The sequence below is a fragment of the Aotus nancymaae genome, unplaced genomic scaffold (assembly GCF_030222135.1).
Source record: "Aotus nancymaae isolate 86718 unplaced genomic scaffold, 86718_ANA_hifiasm-v0.15.2.pri h1tg000040l, whole genome shotgun sequence".
Taxonomy (NCBI): Eukaryota; Metazoa; Chordata; class Mammalia; order Primates; family Aotidae; genus Aotus; species Aotus nancymaae.
This window is the reverse complement of record NW_026988454.1, coordinates 50,557,941-50,584,046: the sequence shown is the minus strand read 5'-3', so window position 1 is coordinate 50,584,046 and position 26,106 is coordinate 50,557,941. Positions and strand designations below refer to the sequence as shown.

The 26,106-nt window shown below is 33.6% G+C and overlaps 1 protein-coding gene across 1 annotated transcript in view; it reads left to right on the top strand.

The window, feature by feature from the left end:
- The window catches only part of RFX6 (regulatory factor X6), a 54,922-nt gene that overhangs the window by 15,479 nt on the left and 13,337 nt on the right, over positions 1 to 26,106 (top strand). The window contains exons 5-9 of the mRNA XM_064360401.1: positions 1,671 to 1,748; positions 2,859 to 2,886; positions 18,603 to 18,710; positions 24,201 to 24,278; positions 24,392 to 24,505. Of these exons, the coding sequence (XP_064216471.1) occupies positions 1,671 to 1,748; positions 2,859 to 2,886; positions 18,603 to 18,710; positions 24,201 to 24,278; positions 24,392 to 24,505 (406 nt within the window). The remainder of the gene's footprint in view (positions 1 to 1,670; positions 1,749 to 2,858; positions 2,887 to 18,602; positions 18,711 to 24,200; positions 24,279 to 24,391; positions 24,506 to 26,106) is intronic.

The following is a 26,106-nucleotide window of genomic DNA, read 5'->3' as shown; positions in this document are numbered from 1 at the left end:
TGAGGCCCTGGAATTCCCTGTCCAACAGCCCCAGACCCACTTCCTGGGCCTGTATTGAGCATGTCCCAAGTCCATCCTCAGAAGACCACACTGCTCTACTAGTGTTCATAATCCTAGACTGAGGTGTGGCCAGGGGGTAACTGTTTGTGGGTGATGAAGATGTGGCTGGATCTTGGATGTGCAGTGCAGTTCCCTCACAGTGAACAAAGGAGCCAGTGCTGAGAAATGGGGTGCAGTTAGGTCTTCCCCCCACCACCGTGTTCCCATATGGAACCCCAGGAGTCTAAGAACTCTAAATTCATATTTACCTACCAGATAATTATGGAGGTAAATTGTCAATGTAAGAGGACAGGAATATTTTTGTTAGCTCAATTTATAGTTTTCAAATAGCTATTTCAAATCGTTGTTCATATGGTATGTATGATTCCATTTGTACTCCTGTCCTGGATCCTGAAAATGTTTAGGAGTGGAACCTCTTGGCTAAGAAGTTCTTTATTGCTGAGGCCAGAGATGGGGCCTTGTAACTTAGATCCTTTGTTGTTTAAAGTTTCCGCAAGTTCATTATTGTTTTTTAATATTACTATTCATTATTATCATTTAATAAAGGTTCTAAGTTTAAATTCAGATGGTGGGTCCTCAGTTTAAAGGATCCACTTTAAACTCAGATGGATGCTTAAAACGACATTTTAAAATATAGTTAGGCTGGAGTCCGCTGGAAATCTCCTCATTCTCTTTTTTTCATTCCTTTCCTGATCTTAGATGAATGCAAATTGAAGGAGCTGGTAAACAGTAGGTAGTGGTGCTTCATGGGGGACGGATGGCAGAGAATGGGACCGACCACAAAAAGCAGACACTAGAGGACTCGCTATCCTCACTAAATGCCCACTATTCCACTAGCATGTGTATAATATTTGTAGTATTTGTATATGGGTGTGTAATATGTCAAGAGTTTATGGCTTAGGAGAATGAGCTATAATTTGAGAATCAATGAGTTGCTATACTTATATTGTGGCTCAAGATCCATTGACATATTTATAACAAATTATCTATTGGACTGTTATTTTCTGCATGTCATTTTCATCAATTTGCAACATAGCCTTCTCCCTATTGTTGCACGAAAGTTTGAAGTAAAAATTATAGTGAATTGGACTTTTGATTTCTCATGAGTAAAATAATGTGTAAAGGGTCACATGCCTCATATATATTCCCATGCATGAGATTGGTCTTCCTCACACATAATGTCATACTTTTTTTCCATCCAATAGATATATGGTAAAGAAAACCATTGATTTTCTTGTCCAATTGACTAAATTCATGTTGAATCACTCAATTTGTAAATACATACTATATATATACTTAGAGCCAATGCCTATATTTATACATTCTTGGGATTTGGAACCTTGTGTTTTAGGGGATATAAGAGAATTATCAGTAGGTAATTCTATCTTTTTTCAAGCCTGGAGCCAGATATAACAACAAAAAGTAGGAGTAGTGGCCATCAAAGAGGGATGTAGCACCTTAAGAGGCTACCTACCTGAAAAATGTTAGAAAAGAAATGTCATCAGGGTTTGCAGTTCTTATTCACAGTTACTTCAGTTATACCTTAGTCTCTTTTTCCCCTTCAAAAATCTCCTTCATTAACACAGAGCTGGTTCCTGTCTTTGCTCTAGGTATCATTACTATGGGATTGGCATCAAAGAGAGCAGTGCGTATTACCACTCCGTTTATTCTGGAAAGGGCTTGACAAGGTAGAGTTATACCATTTTCAAAACAAATTCTCTGCATTTCTTTATGCATGATACATATTGAATAAAATGACTTCTTAATTTTGCTTATCAAAATGTTTCCATTTAACTACCAGATCTTAATGTCCACTTTGTATGGATAATTATATCATCTAGATTACTGGGCAAATTATAAAACTTGTCATAATTAATGAGAAATTAATGGTGAACCAGGTGTTCCAGAGAGATGAAGAAGAGAGATCAAGGAGCAGAATTGCTTTTAAATTAGCGTTTACTCATAAAGCAAAGTCTTTTTTCTGGTTGGATTCAATAAAATAAAGGAATTAAATGTAAATGTAATTCTTTCTGAGACAACCTGTTTTAAAAATCTATATGCTTGACTAGTATCTTACCAAGATAAAAATTTATTATAATAATCTCTAATCACATATACTTTGACCATCATTTTACCTTACTAAGGTGAAACTACTTACCTGTTTGGGTTTCTATGAAAGGTAAACATGAATGAAAATAAACAGCACATTGCTCTAAGCCACTGTTAACTATCAGAGGAATATTAGTAAGTGAGGTTATACCTAATGAAACCAGTGATAACACATCATTCATTTTTTGAACTGAAACTCTGAATAATTAAATCTGCATCTGAGATTGCCTTATGGTATGATTTATCAAGAACTGCTCTTAGCTCTTAAAAGAAGAAATTATTTTAAAAAGTAAAGTATCTTGTGTAAAAAGAATTTTAGTCACTGAGTCATACTAAGATAAATTTAGATATTACAAGGAATAGAAGGCTGCTTACTAGCCACTACCCCACTATAAAATGTAAATATAGACTAGAACACACACAAATGTTTAATAGTGAGTGTCCTTTGCTTGTCTCAAATCTCACCTGACTTCTTTAAATACTCTTCATTTTACTTTTTTCCTAAAGAAAAAAAAATTATTTTAGTAAGTTGAGAAAGATGATTGAGTTCTTTTAAAAAAGTAAATTTCTCCAGATCATTTCCCTAATCATGATATGAAATTACTGCTTCTTTAGGTTGTCTACATATCATTGAATGCTATAACTATAATTTTGTTTGAACTAATGGAAAATGTACTAATTTTTTTAAGGTTTTCTGGAAGCAAGCTAAAGAATGAGGTAAGAATTCTTTTCATCTCTATTTTACATCTGCTGTAATATGTCTTACAAGCTGAGCAATACATGTTAATTATTCCCTTTGGAAAATGTAGAAATAAATGTTATTTATTAGGAATCCCTTGACTAACTGAGGACTACAGATACAGCTCAATTAGATTTGGGACAACAAATGAATCTTTGCATGGATCTATCAAACAACTTTCCGTTAACTTAGGAGAGATACATTTTTAGTTATCTTTACCTAATATCAGATACAAGATTGTAAAAAACAAAAAGACTATCATTGATCAAAAAACTTTCACTTAAACAAAAAGCTTAAGCTGAGGATATGGAAAGAATTGGTCTTTGGACTGTATTCATTTAGACAAAACATTTACTAGTTTTCAAGGAGCCCAAATGCTATGCTACACTATGGTTTGTTTTACTACTGTGTGTACACACACACACACACACACACAGACCCGTACACATATATAATCTTTCTCCCTAAGCTTTCTCTCCACCCTCTCCTTCAAGAACAGATTTTATCTAAATGAGTTAGACTACCATTAGGGACTACATGGCTAATTAGACACATGATAAGGCCCTCATTATCCTCAAGTTAACTAATCATTAAGAAGAGGTGCTGCTGAGCTAAGGGCACATGACAATGTGTTGTGTAGTAAATCTGGACCTGAGGTAAAGTGTAACTCCATTAGTTTGGTGAAATGATCCAAGCATATTATCTTAAAAAATAATATAAGGCCCCCAACCCTCTAAATGGCCAATTTCTTTCTACCAGTGCTTTTAATACAGTTAATAGCTAATTACATAATAAAAATCCTCCAGATTGCTCTTTTTATCAATGAAACGATAGCTCTTTATTAGGTAAACAATTGTGAAACTGCAAAAATGGTGACTTAGAAATATACTTTGGTTGAGCAAAGTTTATGTCAATAGGGAATTTAAGTAATTTCTCTCAGGTGTTCTTTCTACTAGTTTGATGAGGCTGGTATTAGCAAGCCCTCAGCCAATAAATGGCAAGCCTTGTTTCGTGGAATAAAAGAAAAATATTTCTCAAGTCTACTTTTTCTTCCTTAGAAGAGGACACTACAAATACTGTCGTAGATTTTGTTAGTAAAATTAAAATAAAATAAAATATTCTGGTTAAGCCTAACCATTTTCTGTGGATACCTGAAGGCAATAATAGTGTATCATTACTTCAATGATTATAGGAATTAACACAACTAAGAGTTTTATAAAGGCTCAAAACTACTCTAAATACTTTTAAAATGATAATAAAATATTTTCATAACAAAATTGAAATTTAAAAAATTATTTTCTTTGGGAGGCTGAGGTGAGTGGATCACTTGAGGCCAGAACTTCGAGACCAGCCTGGCCAATGTAGAAAAACCCTATCTCTACTAAAAATACAAAAAATTAGTTGGGCATGGTTATGCACACCTGTAAACCCAGCTAGGCAGGAAGCTGAGGCAGCGAATCACTTGAGCCCAAGAGGTGGGAAGGTTGCAGTGAGCCATGATTTTGCCACCTAGGCAACAGAGTGAAACCCTGTCTCAAAAAAAAAATTGTATTTAGGGTGACCAACCATTGTTGGTGTGCTCAACAAGACTTTCAGTGCAAATCTTCATATATGTCAGTTCATCTGAACATTCATAACTGTGAGGTATGGTGTCCGCATATTTATAGCTAAGGAAAATGAGGCTGAGAGATGTATTTGCTTTTTTAAGAAGTCAGAGTAAGATTCTATTTTTTTTAAACTCATGGTCAAGATATTAACTAACATATGTATGGTATTACAGGTAATAGGGGACAAAATGGTGAATGAATAGATTTGGTCCTGCCCTTCCAGAGCTTTACGGTATAGCAGGAAAGCATACCTTGAATAAGTAATTATAAGAAATTCTAAAGGGTGTCATGGGGGTAATTAGGTTTAGCGGGTTAAGGACATTCTTCATGGGAAGTGGTATTAAGGAAATAACAGAATATGGTCGCAGTTCGGAGGACGGGTGGAGTAGGGGAAGAGGGAAGAAGAGTGGTCAAGACAGATGGAATGGCATAGGTCAGGGTTTCTCAGCCTCCATACTATGAAAATTTTGGTTCAGATAATAATATTTATGGAAGCTATCACAAGTACACTGTAGGATGCTTAGTAGCATCACAACATCTCTGGCCTCTACCCATTAGATTCTAGTAGGAGACCCCCACTCCCTCTCACAACCAAAAATGTCTCTGGCATTGCCAAATGTCAGCCACTGGCATATGTGAAGGCAAGCAAGAGGTGCATCATGTTCTAGAAAAAATAAGAAAAAAATTCTGCATAGCTCTAGTGTAGAATGAGGTAGAGAGTAATATAATAGGTAGAGGCTTGATTGTGTGTAGTCTCATCAGGTTAGAAATTCTGTAACAGGAAGCCACTAAAGAGGAATTATGCCATCAGACTTGTGTTTTATAAAACTCGTTCTGACCATGATATGGAGAATATTTTAGAAGAGTGTAAGGCAGAAGCTGGTAGCTCCACTGGAGGCTATCTGGATAGTCTTATTGGACTAGAATAATAGCCCTCGGGATGGAGAGAAGTAACTGATTTTAGTTGGAAAATACTGAAGGAGAAGCATGTAGAAAGAGTAAAAAGATAATAGGTTCAATTTGGGACTTGTATTTGATGTGTTTCTGAAACACTTAACATAAATTTGAAGTGGGCAATTAGATGTATGTGATTGGAAAAGAAGACTTCAAGATTTAGTTTGATGGTGATTGAAGCCATGGTAATGGATAGAAATGTCTAGGGAGAAAATGAATGAGAAGACAAGAGGTTACCAAAAAAGAGCCGTGAAAAGTGAGAGAGAGGAAGAGAGTCAGTGAAATAACAGAGGAGAATCTAGAGAGGTAAGAAGAGAAGGAGGAGAATACAGTGTCATGGGAGTCAGGAGAAAGAAATGCTCCCTACTGAAGGGAATGCTCAAATGGTGCTGAAATGTCATCAAGATAAGTTCTGGAAAGGATCCATGGAATTAGTTAAGTGGGATTAACTAATGACTTCAGGGAGAGCCTTTTCAGTGGTGAGCTGGGGTTTGATGTGTGAAATGAGTGGAAAGTGGCAATGAATGTAGAACATTTAGTCAAGTTCAGGGTGATAGTTGGAAAAGGACTTGGGAATTAGGGTTTTGTTTTTGTTTTTGAGACAGGGTCTCACTCCGTCACCCAGGCAGGAGTGCAGTGGCATAGTCTTGACTCACTGCAGCCTCAACCTCCCAGGCTCAAGTGATCCTCCCACCTCAGCTTCCCAAGCAGCTGGGACTACAGGCACACGCCACCACACCCAACTAATTTTTGGAATTAATTTTGAAGGATGATTAATGTCTAATGTTAATAAAACAGATTCAGTAAAGAGTGAAGACTGAAAATATTAAAGAGGGGAAAGTTGAGAGCACAAGGTCACTGAGGAGGTCAGAGTAGAGGAATTGGCCCTAGAGAAAAGGAGCAGTTCTTCCACTAAAACTAGAAAGAGAAAAGGGTAAGTTCAGATGCCAGTAGGCTTGTAGATTTCTGTGACAGGAAGTTGAGGTGGCTTCTGTTTGGTAGTTTTGCATTTCTCTCAGGAATGGGAGTATAGGTCATATGCTGTGGCAAAAATTATGGAAAGAAAGTAGGAGTCTGAGGAACTTAAAAGAAACTCCTAGCTCTTCTCAACCAGATTTCCCAGAGAGAATGTAACCCTAATGCCCTGACACCCACTGAATATAAGGAATAAATTCTTTTATGCATGAGTATTTAGAATGGTATTGATAAATCACTGTCCTTGAGAATATTTCCAAAATGTTTGTTCAAATCATTTTCTGTAGGACTTAATTTTCTCACAGATTTATTGAGATAGATAAAAACAGTCTTTGTGGAAGACAAGAAAGGTAGAATATTGTAAAATTTAAATGACATGAACCAAAAGAGATGCAAAATATTCAGGAACAGTTATAATAAGAGAAGCATACTGCCTATTTGGAAAAAAAATACAGATATAAAACAATATTACAAATGAAATGACATACCACGTGCCTAGATAGGAATGCTACATATTATAAATATTCCAATTCTTCCTGAATTAATTTAGATAGTTTATATTCTAATGAAAATTTGAGTGGGTAATTAATTTTTAAAGATGAATATGGTTATGAGCTTAATCTAGAAGAATATACAGGAAGAAATAGTTAAAAGAAATGTAAACAAGAAGGGTGAAAAGGGGATTTGTCTGCCAGATATCAAAATATTATTACATTGTGATACTGACTCGACTTTAGATAGAACAAATCTGCAGCAGAGATTAGGTTAACTGACAAAAGACCCTAGTATATAAAAGGATTTAGTGTATGACCAAAGAGATCTTACAACAAATGAAGGAAGAGAATGTTATTCCGTGTCCTTTTTGGAGGAAGGTGGAGTACTATATAAATAAAAATCTTCAGGGTATAATGTTAGAAAAATTGACTATTTTGAAAAAAAATTCCATATCTCACAACTTATGTGAATTTCATATAAACAATTAAATATAAAAATAATACCTAGGAGGAAATATATTTATCTATCCCACTTCTTGAAGGCGTTATTCACTTTCTAAGCATAAAAGCAGTTTAAGAAATTTCATAGAAAAAAGGAAAACACAGACCTTGGAAATTTCTTCATATCAAAAAATCATACATAAAATTTGAAGTCAAACAAAGAACTGGGGGAAATATCTTCGGCAAATATGACAATAAAATTATTTCCATAGTACATAAAAGTTCTGTAATTTATATAAAAAATGTGAAGACCACAATAAATAGTAGAAGATGTGAATAGATGATTCACATGAGAAAGAAAAAGGTAATAAATGCATGAAAAAAGGACTACCAAATAAACAAAAATTAAGATAACATTTTATGATATGAAACTGTCAAATATTTAAAAATTATTTTGAAGTTGGTGAAGGTAGGATGAGATAAACTCATATCTTACTGAAGGCAGAATGAATTTTTGGAAAATGGTTGGAAGATCTGCATCAAGAGTCTTTAAAGTATTTATACCTTTTTCCTACTAATTCTACTTTCATATATATTTTGTATGAATCTTTTTTTTCCCTCTTTTTCTTTTTTTTTGAGATGGAGTCTTCTTCTGTTGCCCAGGTTGGAGTGCAGTGGCGTGATCTTGGCTCGTTGCAACCTGCACCTCAGGGGTTCAAATGATTCTCATGCCTCAGCCTCCTGAGTAGATGGGATTATAGGCATGTGCTACCACACCTGGCTAATATTTGTATTTTTAGTAGAGACGGGGTTTTGCCATGTTGGCCAGGTTGGTCTTGAACTACTGACCTCAGGTGATTTGCCCACCTCGGCCTTCCAAAGTGCTGGGATTACAGGCGTGAGCCACTGCGCCTGGCCTTGAATCTATTTTTATTTCACTATGAAATATTTCATAGTACGAACATGTATTTCATAGTATGAATATTTCACTATGAAATACTATGAAATATTTCATAGCTAATAAACATAGAAAACACAGACAGAAAATTATGCATAAAATTTTTATTGACTATAGTAAGAAGCTGTATGTAACCTAAGTGACTAATATCAAAGAAATGGTTACATAATTTATTGTACTTTTGTGTGGCTAAATATTATTTATTAAAAGGCTCTGTTAATGATATAGAGAAGTGTTAATTATGAAAAAAGGACACAAAAGCAAATATATGTAAAATATGTAAAACATAACTGGATATTTATAAATTATATGCAAAGGGTCCCTGGCTTAAAATAGTTTGACTTACAATTTTTTGACTTTAAGATGGTGTGAAAGGGATATGCATTCAGTATAGATTGTTCTCTGAGTACCCATACAACCATTCTGCTTCTCACTTTCAATACAGTATTTAATAAATTACCTGAGTTATTTAATACTTCATTATAAAATAAGCTTTGTGTTAGGTGATTTTGCCCTACTGTAAGCTAATGTAAATGTCCCAAGCACTTTTAAGGTAGGCTAGGCTAAGCTATAATGTTTGGTGAGTTAGGTATATTAAATGAATTTTTGACTTACAATATTTTCCAATTGTAATGGTTTTATTGGGATGTGACCCCATTATAAGTTGAGAAGTACTGTATGACAGAGAATTAATATCTATAACTATGTTGTAAAATATGGTAGCCACTAGCCACATGTGACAAGTAAAATAAAAAATTTAGGTTCTCAGTCACATTAGCTACCAAGTGCTTAAGAGTTATATGTGACTAGTGGCTACTGTATTGGACAGGAAAGATACAGAACATTTCCATCATAACAGAAAGTTCTATTGGACAGCACTGATATAGATTATGTATAGAATTCAAGTCAATAATGAAAAAACAGCCCAACAGAAGTATAGCAAATTATATGAACAAGCAATTAATTCAGGGTAAACAAAGAATGAATAATAGTGCTAGTTGGCATTGTGGTTGACCAGTGTCTGTCACATATGTTGAACACCATTCTTTGCCAATAAAAACTGCTCAATCTAAATATTAGTGAGGGAAATGAAAATTAAAACCTTAATGTGTAATTGTCTCACAAATATTATGTTGGCAACAGTTAAAATGTCTAAAGACACATTGTTGATAGGAATATAGACCAAAGGAACTCTCTTATAGAGTAGAAGGGACAATATCTAGTGAAGTTGAAGATTTACACACTTTATGACTGCATTCCTAAAGAAACCTTCACATTGTGCATAAGGAGATGTGTATGAGGATGTTCACTGCAACATGATTTATAATTGTAGAATACTCAAAAATAATCTAAATGTTTATTATGATATAATGGGAAATAAGTTTTTATACATTTATACAGTGGAGTACTATACTGCTTTGGGTATGAGCAAATGAACAATGGTTATAATAATCAAATTAGGGCCGGGTGTGGTGGCTCATCCGTGTAATTCCAGCTTTTTGGGAGGCCAAGGCGGGTGGATCACCTGAGGTCAGGAGTTCGAGACCAGCCTGGCCAACATGGCAAAACTCTATCTCTACTAAAAAATACAAAAATTATCTGGGCATGGTGGCAAGTGCCTGTAATCCCAGATACACAGGAGGCTGAGGCAGGAGAATCGCTTGAACCCTGGAGGCAGAGGTTGCAGTGAACCAAGACTGCGCCATTATACTCCAGCCTGGGAGACAGAGCAAGACTCTGTCTCAGAAAAAAAAAAAAAATCAAATTAAGGTCATCTCAAAAACCTAAAGTTGAGTGAAAAAAACACATTGAAAGTAGAAGGATACACACTGTAAGGATACCAGTTTTAAAGAACAGTATAATATTAAGAACATTTACATACTAGGTAAATTTTTTAATGTTTGAGTAGAAACGATCTACACCAAGTCCAGAACATTATTTCTTGTTGGGGAAGAAGGGAACAAGATTAGGCAAGGCTGCTTTAGTATTGGAAGTGACTCGTGTCTTAATCAGGTTGGTAAGTGGGTATTTATTATTTTTTTCTCTATATCTCTTAAAAAGTTTTAAATAGTTCAAAATATAAAAGCAAACAAAACCACCACCAACAAAAGCAAAATAAAAAAACAGGAAAAGGGTGGTAAGAGCGGTTACTACTTAGTAGAAATAATTTTCATTGTTTTAAATGTCTTATTCATAAATGGAGTGGTTTAAATTTCAGAAATGTCTTAGAGATTGTCTGAGAATCTGTTTATTCAAGGAATAAAACAAATTAACAAAACTTAATTATAATATTTTCTCCTCATCAAAGAAAACTTTTCTTTTCCCGTGAATCTTCTAGTGTGGGCCAAATTTTTGTTTCAAGCAGCTATTGAAGTTGACATTATTTCTTAGGGAATAGGTCCATTGATTTCATACATTTCTACCAGGAAGTTTCCTTGATAGCCTGAGTTTTCTTCTCCTTAACATCAACCATTCACAGTCAGTTGAACAACTTTGTACTAAGATAAATATCAAATCCTCTCTCCTTGGTATATGCTTTTCAAATATTTGTAGACTGTTATCATACTCTCCTTTGTCATCACTTAGCCAAGCTGTGCAGCTTAACTCCTTTAATCTTTCCTCATAAATCAGACCCTCTTGCTTTCTAGTCATATTTGTTTCTTTTCTGTAGGGTCTTTCTTGTTTTCTTTTAGAAATACGATTCTTAATAGTTCACCCAAGAGTTCCAAAGTCATCAGTTGAGGAGGGAAAAAAACAAAACAAACCCAGACCTCTGTAGCTGGTCTATGATCTGACAACTCTTTCAGTACGATTGTAATAGCAAACATATTAGTGGAATTAAAATGAGTACATTTTACTATTTTAAAGATGATCACTCCTTCCTTTCTTTTTGTGTTACACTTACTGGATATTGTTTGATTTATGCAACTTATATCATCTTTGTACCCAGTTGGTAACATATCCGAAACAAAATTAATTTTAACGTTTTTTTTGGCTCTTTTGCCTCTTGACATTGTGCATATTGCTAGCTTTGATTACACAAAATTATTATTTACCAATATGAGAATTTTAAAAAGGTATTTGAATAAAAGTTATATACTTTGTTTCTTAATATGTGTTTCTTTAGCATGCTAACATTTTTTACTGAGAAATGTATTATTCACAACACTCATACCCCCTCAAACACACAGCACATGCATAGAATTTAAAAAATAATCATACTATGAAAACTCAAGCCCTTTCTCATAACTTAAAAGAGAGGATTCCACTGTGCACCCACTTCAATCACTTTTTCATTCCTACTCATCAAAAGTTACCACTCTCTTCAATAGGGTGTTACTCACTGTTTTTTCCCTAAAGTTTACCACTTACAAATAAATGTCTCAACAATGTATTGTTTATTATTTGCCCAGTTGTATCCTACGTAAAAATGGGTTTCTTGTTTTCCCTGTGACTTTCTGTATTCATTCAATGTTAGGTTTTGTGATTCTTTAATGCTGATACATGAAGTTCTAATTTATTTGTACTGCAGTATAATATTCCTTTGTAGGAAACTATCACCATACATTTATTCATTCCATTGTAGATGGTTTTTTTTTTTTTTTTTTGCCTGAGAAACAATATTGACACAAACAATTCTCCAGGTACACATCTATAGGAGTCGAATTCCAGGTCCTAAGATATACTCATTTTTAACTTTACTAGTAAAGGCAAAATTATTTTCCCAAGTGGTTGTATCAACTTCTGTCTCTCCAGCTGTGTGTGATAGTTACTTTTGTACCTTATTCTTAAGCTTGGTATTAAGTGACGTTTTAGTTTTTGCCAGTCTTATAGGTGTAAAATGGTGTCTGGTTTTTATTTGAAAATTGTTTTTAACAACCAATGAGCTAGAATATATTTTTGGATTTTTACTGGCCAATTCTCTTCTGTGAGATGTTTGTTCAGATCACATAATTTTTTATTTTGAAATTTTAATGCTTAAGAGGTTTTTTATATATTCTGGATACTAATATTCTGTAAGTTATGTGTTGTAAATAACTTCTTCCTGTTAGTGGCATGACTCAATACTCTATTGTATCTTTTGATGAAGATAATTTTTTATTTTACAGTTAGTGCTTTTTATATCTTTTTAAAAATATGTGCATATTACAAGATTATAACAATATTCTCTATAAATTACTTTGAAAGCATCAAGTTGCTCTGAATATTTGAGTCATTTCATTTGTAATTGGTTTTTGTTTTTATTTTTAATTGTGGTAAACTACATATAAAATATACTATCTCAGTCATTTTTGAGGGTGCCAGTTTTGTGGTATTAAGTACATTGGTATTATTGTGTAACCATCACCACCATCCACTCTCAGAACTCTTCCATCTTGCAAGACTGAAACTCTATATTCGTTGAACAATAACTCTCCATCTTCCTTCTACCAAGTCCCTGGTCACTACCATTCTACTTTCTGTCTCTGTGATTTTTACTACTCTAAATTCCTCTTTAAGTGGAACCATACAGTATCTGTCTTCTGGTGACTGACTTATTTCATTTACCATAATGGCCACAAGGTTCATCCGTGTTGTACCATATGTCAGAACATCCTTCCCCTTTAAGGCTGAATGATATTTCATCATATAGATATACAGTACCGTATTTCGCTAATCCAGTCATCTGTTGATGGACATGTGCGTTGCTTCTATGTTTAAGCTATAGTGACTAATGCTGCTGTCAATGTGGATGTACAAATATCTCTTTGAGATCCTGCTATAATTCTTTTAGGTATATACCCAGAAGTAGAATTACTGGGCTATATAATAATTCTATTTTTAATTTTGGGGGGAACTACCAAACTGTTTTACATAGCAGCTGTACTATTTTACATTCTCACCAACAATGAACAAGGATTCCAATTTTTTCACATCCTTGACAACACTTGTTATTTTTGCTGTGTGTGTTTGTATGTGTTTATGTGTTTATAGCAGTCATCCCAGTGGATGTGATGTGGTATCTCATTTAGGGTTTGATTCGCATTTCCTTAATTATTGTAACATTGAGCATCTTTTACTGAATTTACTAGCCATTCATATATTTTCTCTGTAGAAGTGTATATCAAGTCCTTTGCCCATTATGAATCATGTTGTTTATTTTTATGTTTTAAGTTTTAGGAGTTCTCAATATATTCTGCATATTAATCCCTTATAAAACATGATTTGCAAATATTTTCTCTCATTCCATATATTGCCTTTCTACTCTGACCGTAGTGTCCTATACAGTTTTATATATATAACTTATGAACAAAAGTCTTTCATTTTTATGAAGTACAATTTGTCTATGTTTTGTTGTTGCCTGTGTTTTAGTGTCACATATAAAAATGTTTTGCCAAATCACATGTCATGAATCTTTCACTCTATGTTTCCTTCCAAAATTTTTATAGTTTTAGCTCCTACATCGATATTTGATTCATTTTGGGTTAATTTCTATATATGGTGTTAGGTAAAGATCTGACTTTATTCCTTTGAATGTGGACATCTAGTTTTCACAGCACTTTTGCTGATAGGACTGTCCTTTTCCTATTGAATGGTTTTGGTACCTCTATCAAAAATTATTTTACCATATGTGTAAGGGTTTATTACTGGCTTCTCTGTTCTATTCCATTGGTCTGTGTGTCTGTCTTCATGACAGGACCATATTATTTTGATTACTGTAAACTTATAGTACATTTGAAATCAGGAAGTCTTCTATGCCTTTGGTCTTCTTTTTCAAGATTGTTTGGCTACCTAGGGTCCCTTGAAATTCCATAGAGATTTTTAGGATGGATTTTTCTGTTTCTGAAAAACTGTCACTAGGATTTTGCATTGTATCACTCTAGGCAGTATTGCTATCTTAAATATTAATTCTAATCCATGAGCATAGAATGTCTTTTTATTTATTTATGTCTTCTTTTACTTCTTTCAGCTCTTTTTTTATAGTTTTCATTATACAAGTCTTTCTCTTCCTTGGTTAAATTAGTTTTAAAGTATTTTATTCTTTTTGATGCTATTGTAGATGAAATTGTTTTCTTAATTTTCTTTTCAGGCTGTTCATTATTAGTGAATAGAATTGCAACTAATTTTTGCATGCTGGCTTTGAATCCTGATACTTTGTTGAATCCATTTATTAGTTTGTGTGTGTGTGTGTGTGTGTGTGTGTGTAATTTTTACAGTTTTGTACATATATGATTATATCATCTGAGAACAGAGATTTTTTACTTCTTCCTTTTTGTTTTGGATGCCTTTCTTTTTGCCTAACTACTGTGGCTAAGACTTCCAGTACCATGTTGAGTAGAAGTGATGAAAGCAAGCATCCTTGCTTTGTTCCTGATCTCAGAGGAAAATCTTTCAGTCTTTTACCATTAAGTATGATGTTTTCATAAACAACTTTTGGGTTGTTTGAAAAACTCATATGAAGTATGGTTTTTCATAAACAATTTTATTATGTTGAGGTGGTTTTCCTATATGACTACTTTGCTGAGTATTATTATAATGAAAGGTTGTGGAATTTTTTCAAATACTTTTTCTGTATCTAATGAGATTATCATTTTTTAAATTCCATAAATGTGATATAACACATTTATTGATTTTTATATATTGAACTATCCTTGCATTCCAGAAATAAATCTCACTTTGATCTATAATCCTATTATTATGGTGTGGAATTTGGCTTACTAATATTTTGTGGAGAGTTTTTGCATCAAAGTTCATAAGGGATATTGATCTGTAGTTTTCTTGCCTTACAATGTCTCTGTCAAACGTTGGTATCAGTTCATTATCGGTCTCATAGAGTAAGTTACAAAGTACTCCTTCCTCTTCAATTCCTTGGAAAACTTTGTGATGTATTGATGTTAGTTCCTCTTTAAATGTTTAGTAGAATTCACTGGTGAAGCCAACTCTGGGGCATTTCTTTGAGTGTGTTGGTTAATTACAACAAATTTGTAAATTTTCCAGTTTTTTTGCTATTATTTATTTCCAAGTTCGTCCTTTGTTGGTTGAAGAAGATACATTGTATGATATCTATATTTTTGAATTCATTGAGACTTAGCTTGTGGCCTAGTATATGGTCTATCCTGGAAGATGTCCCATGTGCCCTTAAGAAGAATGTGTATTATGTTGTTGGGTAGAGTATTCTGCATATGTTTGGTCAACCTAGTTGGTTTATTGTGCCATTACATCCTCTATATTTTTATTTATCTTCTGTCTGATTGTTCTGTCCATTATTGAGAATGAAGTATTGAAGTCTTCAATATTATTGTGAAACTTTTCATTTCTCCCTTTAATTTTGTCAATTTTTCTTCATATATTTTGATTATCTGTTATTATCTATTACCTGTAGCTATCTGTTATTAGGTACATAAAAGATTATGATTGTTAGAACTTTTTTGCTTTATTGAATTTTTATTAATATATAATGTCCTTCTTTGTCTCTTGTACAATTTTTTAAAATTTAGAGGCTATTTTGTCTAACTTCATTCTGCCAGTATCTATCTTGTGATTGGAGAGTTTGATTCATTTACATTTAAAATAATTGCCATTAATCAACTCCTCATTATTTCCCATTACCCACTACACTTCCCAGCATCTTGTAACTACTATTCTATTCTCTAACTTCATGTGATCAATTTTTTTATCTCCCGTGTATGAGTGAGAACAGGTAACATTTGTTTTTCTGTGTCTGGCTTATTTCACTTACCATAATGTTTTCCAGTTTTATCCATATTGTTGCAATTGACTTTTAAATTGATGTTGTATTCAGCCATTTTGCTAAAAAAACTTTATTGTTAATCATAATTTTTGTGTAATTTGTTTTAGTTTTTCAATGAAATCAATTACATCAGTAGCAAATAATGCTAATGTTGTCTCTTCCTTTTCAGTACTTAACCTTTTATTACTTTTTTGATTTCATTATTATTCTGGCTATAAAAACTGGTATAGTGTTGAGTAAAAAAGGTGACAGCAGGCAAATTTATCTTGTTTGTGATTTTCAAGGGAATTTTTATAGTATTTTCCCACTAAGTAAGACATTTGTTGTGGGCTTCTGATAGCTAGTCTTTGTATAATAATTAAGTTTTCCTCTATTTCTAGTTTACACACACACACACACACACACACAGACACACAGAGAGAGAGAGAGAGAGAGAAAGAGAGAGTAATGAATGGTAGTTACATTTTAAACAAACTTTTTTTTCTGCGTCAGTTGAGATGATTGTATAATATACAGCATTTTCCTCTATTTGTTGTTAATACGATGAATTTAAACCTAACTTGAGTATGATCATACTTATATACTACTGAATTTTGTTTGTTAGTGTTTTGTTTAATACTGTTTTAAGTGTAGTCATAAGTGAGATTGAAATATAATTTTTCTTTTTCTGTTCTTGTTTAGTTTTGACATATATGTTTTCAAGTGAATTGGAAAGTTATCCTTTTTTGCTATCATCAGAAAAAAATCTATTAAGCGTGAAATTCTCTCCTGAATGCTTGATAAAAGATCACCTGTTAAAATATTTTGAGCCTATTTTTTTCTTTGTAAAAAGATTTTTGATTACTAATTATATTTTTTTAATGGAAATAAGACTATTCTTTTATTCCTAACTTCAATTTAATATAATACCATGTATTGTCATTTTGGGGGGTTTATATTTCTTTGTTTCGCTTTTCGCATATCACCAAATCACATATTGGGAAGAATAAATATGACTTTCCACACAAGAGAAAAACAATATATGAAAAGTACAAACCTTTCTAAAATTAAGATTTAGGTAAATTTTTATTATGCTTATCCAACAAATGTTAATTTTTTATTTTGTCATATAACTTCCTTCCTCTAAAGATTAAATTATTTATTTTCTTGTATTCTACATTTTTTTCTCTATTTACTGATATTCTTTGACAGTGCAATGATAATTGGTAGTCATAAATGGAAAGCCCAAAGCATTGAAAGTCTTTGAAGCATTTCTTAAATTAAGATAGATTAATAAATAGAGTGGATTGAGATTAACTGTGCTATTATATAAGTTTATAATAGTTATTAATTAAAACAAATTAAGAATAAGTATGCTTGAAAAGAGATTAATAAAGCTAAAAATTTAAACCTAATTTTAACAAATGAATTTCTACTATATTTTAAATATAAAACTTGTTTAAATCTTATATTAAATAAGTCAACAAGAAATCAGGGCTTCTAAAATATCTGGTGTTTAAGGACTCAAAAGTTCTCCCAGTTCCTTTGGCTCTACCATTATAAGTTCTAGAAAGACAGGGTGGGAACCCAACCTATCTGTGACAGTACTTAAGTTTTTGTCTACTAAACGTTTCTAATGTGACAGCGATAAACAAAGAAATGCAGTCTAGAAATAAAAGTGAGAAAATTGTGAGAAAGAACAAAATTTTTCCCTTGTCAGGGACACTTTGTGCCCTTTATTATATTCATAATTTCATTCTTTCTCCAAACTTTTGATTACAACCCAGTTTGCTAAAATTTTGTTTGGAGTGGAGAAACAATCAGTTATGGCCTGGGAGACAGATTTGCTGAGGCTCCAGTTCTGTCGTGAATATGCATTTGTTCTTTCCATATGGGTTTCTTCTAAGTATACCAGTACAGTAGCATTATAAGTTATTTGTCACTTTTCTAATTTTCTGAAAATGGCTAGAGGTATGCTTTCCCCAAGAGATGTGAAAGAACAACACACGCCTGAATTTAGGGTAGAGGAACCTTGATGTGGAAGAGTCCAGTGAACTAGCTTGAGAATCAAAAGATAGACTCCAATAAAAATTCTACTAGTAATTACCTCTGAGACTGAATAAATTAACTTTTAATCATCTCATTTACTTAATTTGTGAAGAAGGAGATTGAATTTGACAATTCCTTGATCCACTTATAGTTAAAATAATTTCAATAGTTCCAAAGGTAGATCTTCCTAAATGTATGTCATTAGCAAATGTGTACTTAAATTTTTAAAGTTGTGAAAACTGACAAATATTCAAAACTAAAATTCAAACTGATAAGAAAAATATCCTAACTATGAAACTATTTATTGAAGGTTTGAAAGCCATTTGGCTGACATGTCTAGTTTATTCAGTTATGCAGTCTAAACAGTCTACTCAAATCTCCTAATTTCTCACGGTTTGCAGGATGATGAAGAATGAAATTTTATGGATTTGTATTTTACTAGAATAGTATTTTGAAAGCCTATAGTTGATAATGATGTATTTGTTTTCATTTTTCTAAATTATAGGGTGGCTTCACTCGTAAATATTCGCTTAGCTCAAAAACTGGAACACTTCTTCCAGAATTCCCCAGCGCTCAACACCTTGTATACCAAGGATGCATTTCTAAGGACAAGGTATCAATTGCAGATATTTCTCTATTGATTTTCTGATATGTTGGCTCCATATGTCAATTTGCTGGGAATTTCATGACACTGCAGGAAGCAATAAGAAATCTGCGTAATCAAACATAATTGATTGATTTATAGGAGGGACAAACTTTTGTTAACATTAACACTTTCAATTAATTATTTACCATCTCCATGATAGTGTGTAATCAGTGGGTGGTAAAATAAGCCTTAAAAGACTAAATACAATTTTTTATTTAAAGCTCTATTGAGGAAGAAAATCATAGAATGTGTCTGTCACTTATGCTGTCTTCAACTAAAAGTTTTATGTTTTCAATTATCTCCATTTTATTTAAGTAAGTAGTCATCAAGCACTTCTCTAGGACAGAATCTGTTCCTAGCACTGAGGGGGAGGTATCTAGATGAATGCAAGGACTATGCTAGGTGAGCACAAACTTTCCTTAATTCTAAAATTCTATGTTCTCTTATATTTGCATTTTTCAAAGTCAAGAAAGAATCCTTTTCATTGGGGTTCAGTTTAGAAATAATTCTCAATATGACTTTTCAATATTTATGTAATAGCGTGTAAGCTAAATCTTCTATTTCTGTTCTTCTAGAGTCATTTGTCGGGGATCTGTTGGCTGTTTAGTAGCAGGGACCATTATTAAATTTGAGCATAATTATTTACACATTTCTGTTTCAACCAAAGTATATATTTCATTAGCATTTGAAGAAGCAGTCTTTTATAGTATATTCAGTCAGTTCGTATTTCTGAGGTGCAAAGATAGAGGAATATGATTAACTAATGTCCAGATGCATTACTTTAGTAATGGGCTTTTTATATAAAGGAAGTCAAGATAGTATATTGATTTTAAAAAAATTTATTGGCATATAAGTAGAGATGCATAATAACTTACAGGGTTCATTTTGATGACACCCATACTCTGTTAGTTAAGAATAGGCAAAACATTCTTTAAAAAGAATGAAATCATGTCTTTTGCAGCAATGTGGATGTGGCTGGAGGCCATTAACATGAGAAAATTAATGCAGGACAAGAAAACTAAATACTACATGTTCTCACATATAATTGAGAGCTAAACATTGGGTATTTCTAGTCACAAAATGGCAACAGTAGACACTGGGGACTACTGCTGGGGAAGGGGGAGGGGGAAATGGGTTGACTGACTAACTATTGGGTACTGTGCTTAGTATCTGGGTAATTGAATCATTTGTATTCCAAACCTCAGCATCTCTCAGTGTGCTTATGTAACAAACATGCATATGTACCCTCTAAATCTAAAAAAAAAGTTGAAAAAAAAGGTAAAATATATCCTTAAAAAAAGAATGGGCAAAGTATTGAAGGTAATTCTCAGATGCCAAATCCAAGGGAGTCTCTTGAACTGTGTTCACTTCTGACTGGTCTCTCCCATTACATTTCTCAAGGTTATTACATAATTCTTACCTTATAGATGTAATGTGTGATGTGATGACTTCATGTTTGAGAAACCCCCAGTAAATATTAACGTGTGGCAGTTTGTGAGGATTCCTGTGGAAATCAGGGGGATCTCGGTCTTTTGAGGGAGGGTATTATTGGGTTACTTTTGTGGAGAGGATTGCTTCCACACAAACTTATCGTGAAGATGTTTATGGTTTAAACATACCTGGTGAGAGGGAGAGAGGAGGGGACCAAAAAGGCGAGCAACAAAGAAGAAAGGAGAAGTAAAAAACAGGCTCCAATAGTTTACTTCAATTTCTCTCCTGTCCTCCAAGGAAGTTCATACCTGTCAATTTGAAAGACTGGTCTGTAGATCATTTATCACTCAGGTATCAAGGTGCTTTTATAACCATTGGTTTCTAAGTTCATTCCCAGTGGACTCCATCATGAAAGCCAGGGACTGACACCCTTCTTTGAGGACAATTTAGCTCTTTCACCTTCTTTGCCACTAGCCAAGTTTCTCAAGTAATTTGTCAGCTCCTAGAAAGTGTGTTGGGACTAAAATTAAGCACTTAAAGCATTTGCTTTTTTTTTTCTTTTAAGACAGAGTCTCACTCTGTTGCCCAGGCTAGAGTACAGTGGCATGATCTTGGCTCATGGCAACCTTTGCCTCCAGGGTTTAAGTGATTCTCCTGCCTCAGCCTCTGTAGGTGGGATTGTAGGTGCCTGCCATCATGCCTGGCTAATTTTTGTGTTTTCAGTAGAGACAGGATTTTTCCATATTGGCCAGGCTGGTCTCAAACTCCTGACCTCAAGTGATCCACCTGCCTTGGCCTCCCAAAGTATTGGGATTACAGGCGTGAGCCACCGTGCCTAGCCAGCACCTGCTTCTTTAAGACAGAAGGAATAGACACTGCCCAGTGAAAAGCTAACCCCCATAAAGGTACTGACTGAATCCAGGGTCCTGCTACTCATAATGTCTCTCGAGGCAATTGTCTCCCCACCATGTGCTCACTGTCTTTAGTGGAGCTAAGTCTTGCCTCTGCTCCTGCCCTCTCTAATACAATGTCTATTCTTAGAAAATTAACTAAGATTTTGTTTACAAAGAATGCAAAGTACACTAGAATTAAAATTTATTGCCCTAAGACTATGTAAGTATTAAATAAACAAATGAAGTTAGTTCAACCATTGTGGAAGACAGTGTGGCAATTTCTCAAGGATCTAGAACTAGAAATACCATTTGACCCAGCAATCCCATTACTTGGTATATACCCAAAGGATTGCAAATCATTCTACTATAAAGACATATGCACTTGTATGTTTATTGTGGCACTACTCACAATAACAAAGACTTGGAACCAACCCAAATGACCATCAACGATAGACTGGATAAAGAAAATGTGGGACATATACACCATGGAATACTATACAGCCATAATAAAGGATGAGTTCATGTCCTTTGCAGGAGGGACGTGGATGAAGCTGCAAACTATCATTCTCAGCAAACTAACACAAGAAAAGAAAACCAAACACTGCATGTTCTCACTCATAAGTGGGAGTTGAACAATGAGAACACATGGACAGAGGGAGGGGGACATCACACACGGGGGCCTTCCAGGGGTGGAGAGCAACAGGAGGGATAGCATTAGGAGAAATAGCTAATGTAGATGATGGGTTTATGGGTGCAGCATACCACCAAGGCTTGTGTATACCTGGGTAACAAACCTGCACTTTCTGCACATGTACCCCAGAACTTAAAGTACAATAATAAAAAAAGATTTAAAAATTTTGATGATTTGTATATAAAGCAATAAATTTTATAACAATAGAAAGACTTGTGAAGATAAAGGCTTACTTGTACTTTAATAGATTTCAAGACTCAAAGGACTAATTTTAAAAGAATTTATTGATGCAGAATAGATGTACATAGTTTGGGGGCACATGTGATAATTTAATATGCTCATATAATTTGTATGGATAAATCAGTGTAATTAGGTTATTGATCACCTTAAATATTTGTCTTTTCTTTTTGCTAGGAACATTTGAATTGTTCTCTTCTAATTACTTTGAATATGCAATAGATTATTGTAAGCTATTATCACCCTATATATCTATCAAACACTAGATCTTATTTCTTCTATCAAACTGTGTATTTGTACCCATTAATCAACTTCTATTTATTTTCCTCTCCCCCTCCTCTTCCCGACCTCTGGTAACCATGAGTCTACTCTCTACCTTCATAAGATCCACTTGTTTAGGTCCCACATATGAGTGAGAGCATGTGATATTTGTCTTTCTATGCTTGTCTTATTCTACTTAACATAATGCCCTCCAGTTCCATCCATGTTGCTGCAAATGAGAGGATTTTATTTTTTAGGGGTGAATAATATTCCTTTGTGTATACAACATATTTTCTTTTTCCATTCATCCATTGATGAGCACTTAGGTTGATTCCATATGTTGGCTATTGTGAATAGTGCTGCCATAAACATGGGAGAGCAGATATCCCTCCTTGATATATTGATTTCCTTTTTTTTTGATGCATATAGAAAGGGTTAATTTTTGACAACAGTTAGGACTTCCCTTCCATCTTTCATGTCATATTCATCCTCATTTTAAAAATATGACTTGGAATAATCTGAAAATATAATAGCATTGCCTGAAGTATGGAGTAAGTCTCATTTACATTGATGGTGACATATCCTGCTAGAGGTATTCTATAGTCAGCACAGGTCCTTCAAATGGATCAGTAATGTTCATGTCATTGTTATACTGCTGTAAGCTAAACCACAAAGATATGTGCATTGAGTTGTAGGAATAAAGGGAAATGCAAAGGGTTAGGATAGGACACCTCCATCACCACCACCACTCTAGATGCTATTGGAATCAAAATAGCGGACATCCATCAATTTCTTAATATGTATTATGGATTATTCCAAACACTTTATATTTGTTAATTCATTTAGTCTTCCTAGCAACCTATTTTATAGCTACTGTTATTATCATGTCAATTTTAGACATGAGGAAATTAAACACATAAATATCAAGTAGCGTGCCTAACGTTATATAACTAGTAATAACTAGTAAGTGTCAAATTAGAGCTGAGATTGAAATCCAGGTAATCTGAAAGCAAAACTCACACACTTAACCTCTAAACATTGTTTCTTTTCACATAGAACAAGTAACCGGCAACAGGTAGGGAAATTTCTAACATGTGAAATAAAAGTTTTAGTTTGAATGTTAAGTTGCCAGAATATTACCCATTGCAAATTTTAGAATATACTTAAAATTTTTTAAACTATGCTATGCAAATATCCATGGTAACTTGGAAACAGAGACTTTTCATAATAGACATTCAATGTTCGAACTTTTTCTTGGAAAATGCATCATTTTTATTACTAATTCCAGGTAATGTTTAGTATGGTCTTACTGGGTGCCAGGCACTGTTCCATATGTATCACTTCTTATTTTAATTGATTTTCTTAACACCATATAATATGTTATTAATACCTACTTAAAAAGCTTGAGGTTCAGAGACAAAGCAACTTTTGCAGTCACACCTGCTAAGTAGTGCAGTGAAGGTGGCACCCAGGTTGAGCTGACTCCAGAACCAAAATTGGAAATCATTATGCCATACTGCTCCAAGCATCCATTACAGAAAACTGTGAGGATTTGGTGAATTTTACTACTTTATGTTTATTCACCCAAATCTTTTTTACTACTTTATTTATTTACCCAAAAATTAAATTTAAAAAATTTATTTAAAAATTTAATTTTTTAGTAGGCATAAAACTAGGATGTTATTTTGGCCCATAGTACTCTGAACAATTACCTTTTTCACTGTTCGTATCATACTAGACTGTAGTTGTCCATTTGTTTGCTTCTCTTCCTTCAAAGGCAGTAAGGTCCTTGAAATAAGGATTTTGCCTTAATTTTTGAGTATTTAGCATTGAGCATACTGCTTGGTAATAATAGGATCTTTAAAAAAATGTGTTTTGAACAAATTAACAAGTAAAGGCAGTGTTAAATGTTGCTTTGGTTAAACTTTTTCTTCCTCGAAATAGGTTGACACGCTCATAATGATGTACAAAACTCATTGCCAGTGTATCCTGGACAATGCAATTAATGGAAACTTTGAAGAGGTAAGAATAACAAAGAATGCTTTGTTGACCCTATTATATATACTTTCATGTTCTGTTCTTAACAAGTTCATGTTAAAGAAAAAATCTTAACATACTTTTTACTCTGCAACTAGATCCAGCATTTTTTATTACACTTTTGGCAAGGAATGCCTGACCATCTTCTTCCCCTACTCGAAAATCCTGTTATCATTGATATTTTCTGTGTTTGCGACTCAATTCTTTATAAGGTAAGCACTTTGGATGTCTTTAAATGAGCCATTTATTTCTTTACGTAGCATTCTATCTAAATTCTTGCATATTTTCAGTAAATGTGTTATTCATAGTGGCGATACACTATCAATTTTTTTCTGATGAGAAAGCAAACAATTTAATAGTGCATATTTAATAGTGTATATGTTTTAATTGTAGTTTACATTAAGTGAAACAAACTCAGTTTCTTTTTACGGCTAATAATAAAGCTATATGTGATACACTTATTAATATGTGAAAACTTAGTTAAATTTTATTAAGTCTCATACTAAAATAATGCAATGGATTTATTTCCCACAATGCCAGTGTTTTGGCAAAAAGCAGAGTTAGGCACCCTCCTGAGATTAATAACTTGAAAATATCAAAAACCTCTAACTTTAATGCATTAATATCTAAATCTCTTCTCAAACCAAATTAGAGTTCCTAAGTATCTACAGAAGGATATTGAAGACATCCTAAATAAAGACAAACTGATTGTCCTAGCCAGACATTTAATGGGAGACAGAAAGAGACTAATTCCTGACAGTCTCTTCCCTGGTGGCTACAAGGTCTAAGCTGATAGATAAAACTATATTGCAATGTGTGTACTTTAAAGTGAGTTTGCTTACATTTATCTGTTAACTTATCGTAAGGAAAAACAAAGGCTTTCCTTTTAAAAAATAATCTGAGTTGGCAAGAAAACCCAAGCTGGACCCTGTTAAACATTTAGGAAATAAAATCCTTCTAAGTTAGTTGCCACTATCAGATTCTCAGCTTTGCAGAAAAGTAAAGCAGAAACTATTTATAGGTAAATTAAGTCCAGAAATCCCTATGCAGAGAAAGAACTAATGAGACAGCTTGAATAAGAGAGCTCATATTTTTATCCTCTGTCTAGTACTTCTTCATCACGGGATGGGAGAAAGGAGGAATAAAATACAATATATTTTCTGCCTTTAGTTTCAAGTTAAAGTTGAAGAAGGTTCAAAGGAGTATAAGGATTATCTTGGTTTTGTTTTTCTGGATTGAATATGAATGCCACTATTTAGAGAAAAATGGTTTAATTTGTATGAATTGTCTGCACTGCTTAACACTAGACAAAGCTCCCAAAACGGGAGAGGAAACAGCTCCATGAGTGAGTATAAGAAAAGACCTGGGCTCACGCACACACGTTTCCATCGAGAAAAGCTTTTTGGACCGTCATTCAGCTTGTCCAAGAAATACTTTTAAAACATACTTTTCCCTCTAAATCATATGTATATTTTAGTCTAACACTAAAATCCTGACTTTAAGTATCTTTAAATGAACCTGGTTTCTCCTGCTCATGGTGGACCCAGAGAGGCACAGTGAGCTCTGTAAGTAGAACGGTGTAAAATGCACTTCTGCAAAATCTTCCTCTTACCTCTGAAAGTGGTCAACTTTTCATTGTAAAACAATATATGATTACCATGGACCAATTCGCTGGTAATTAACATACTGAGCACATACATACACAATACTATTTCTTGTTTTACTGTCAAACTCATACACAGCTCATACATACATTCATTTTAGAGATAAAATTATAACTCTCAGAAAGGAGTTAACATATGATTCTCTAGCA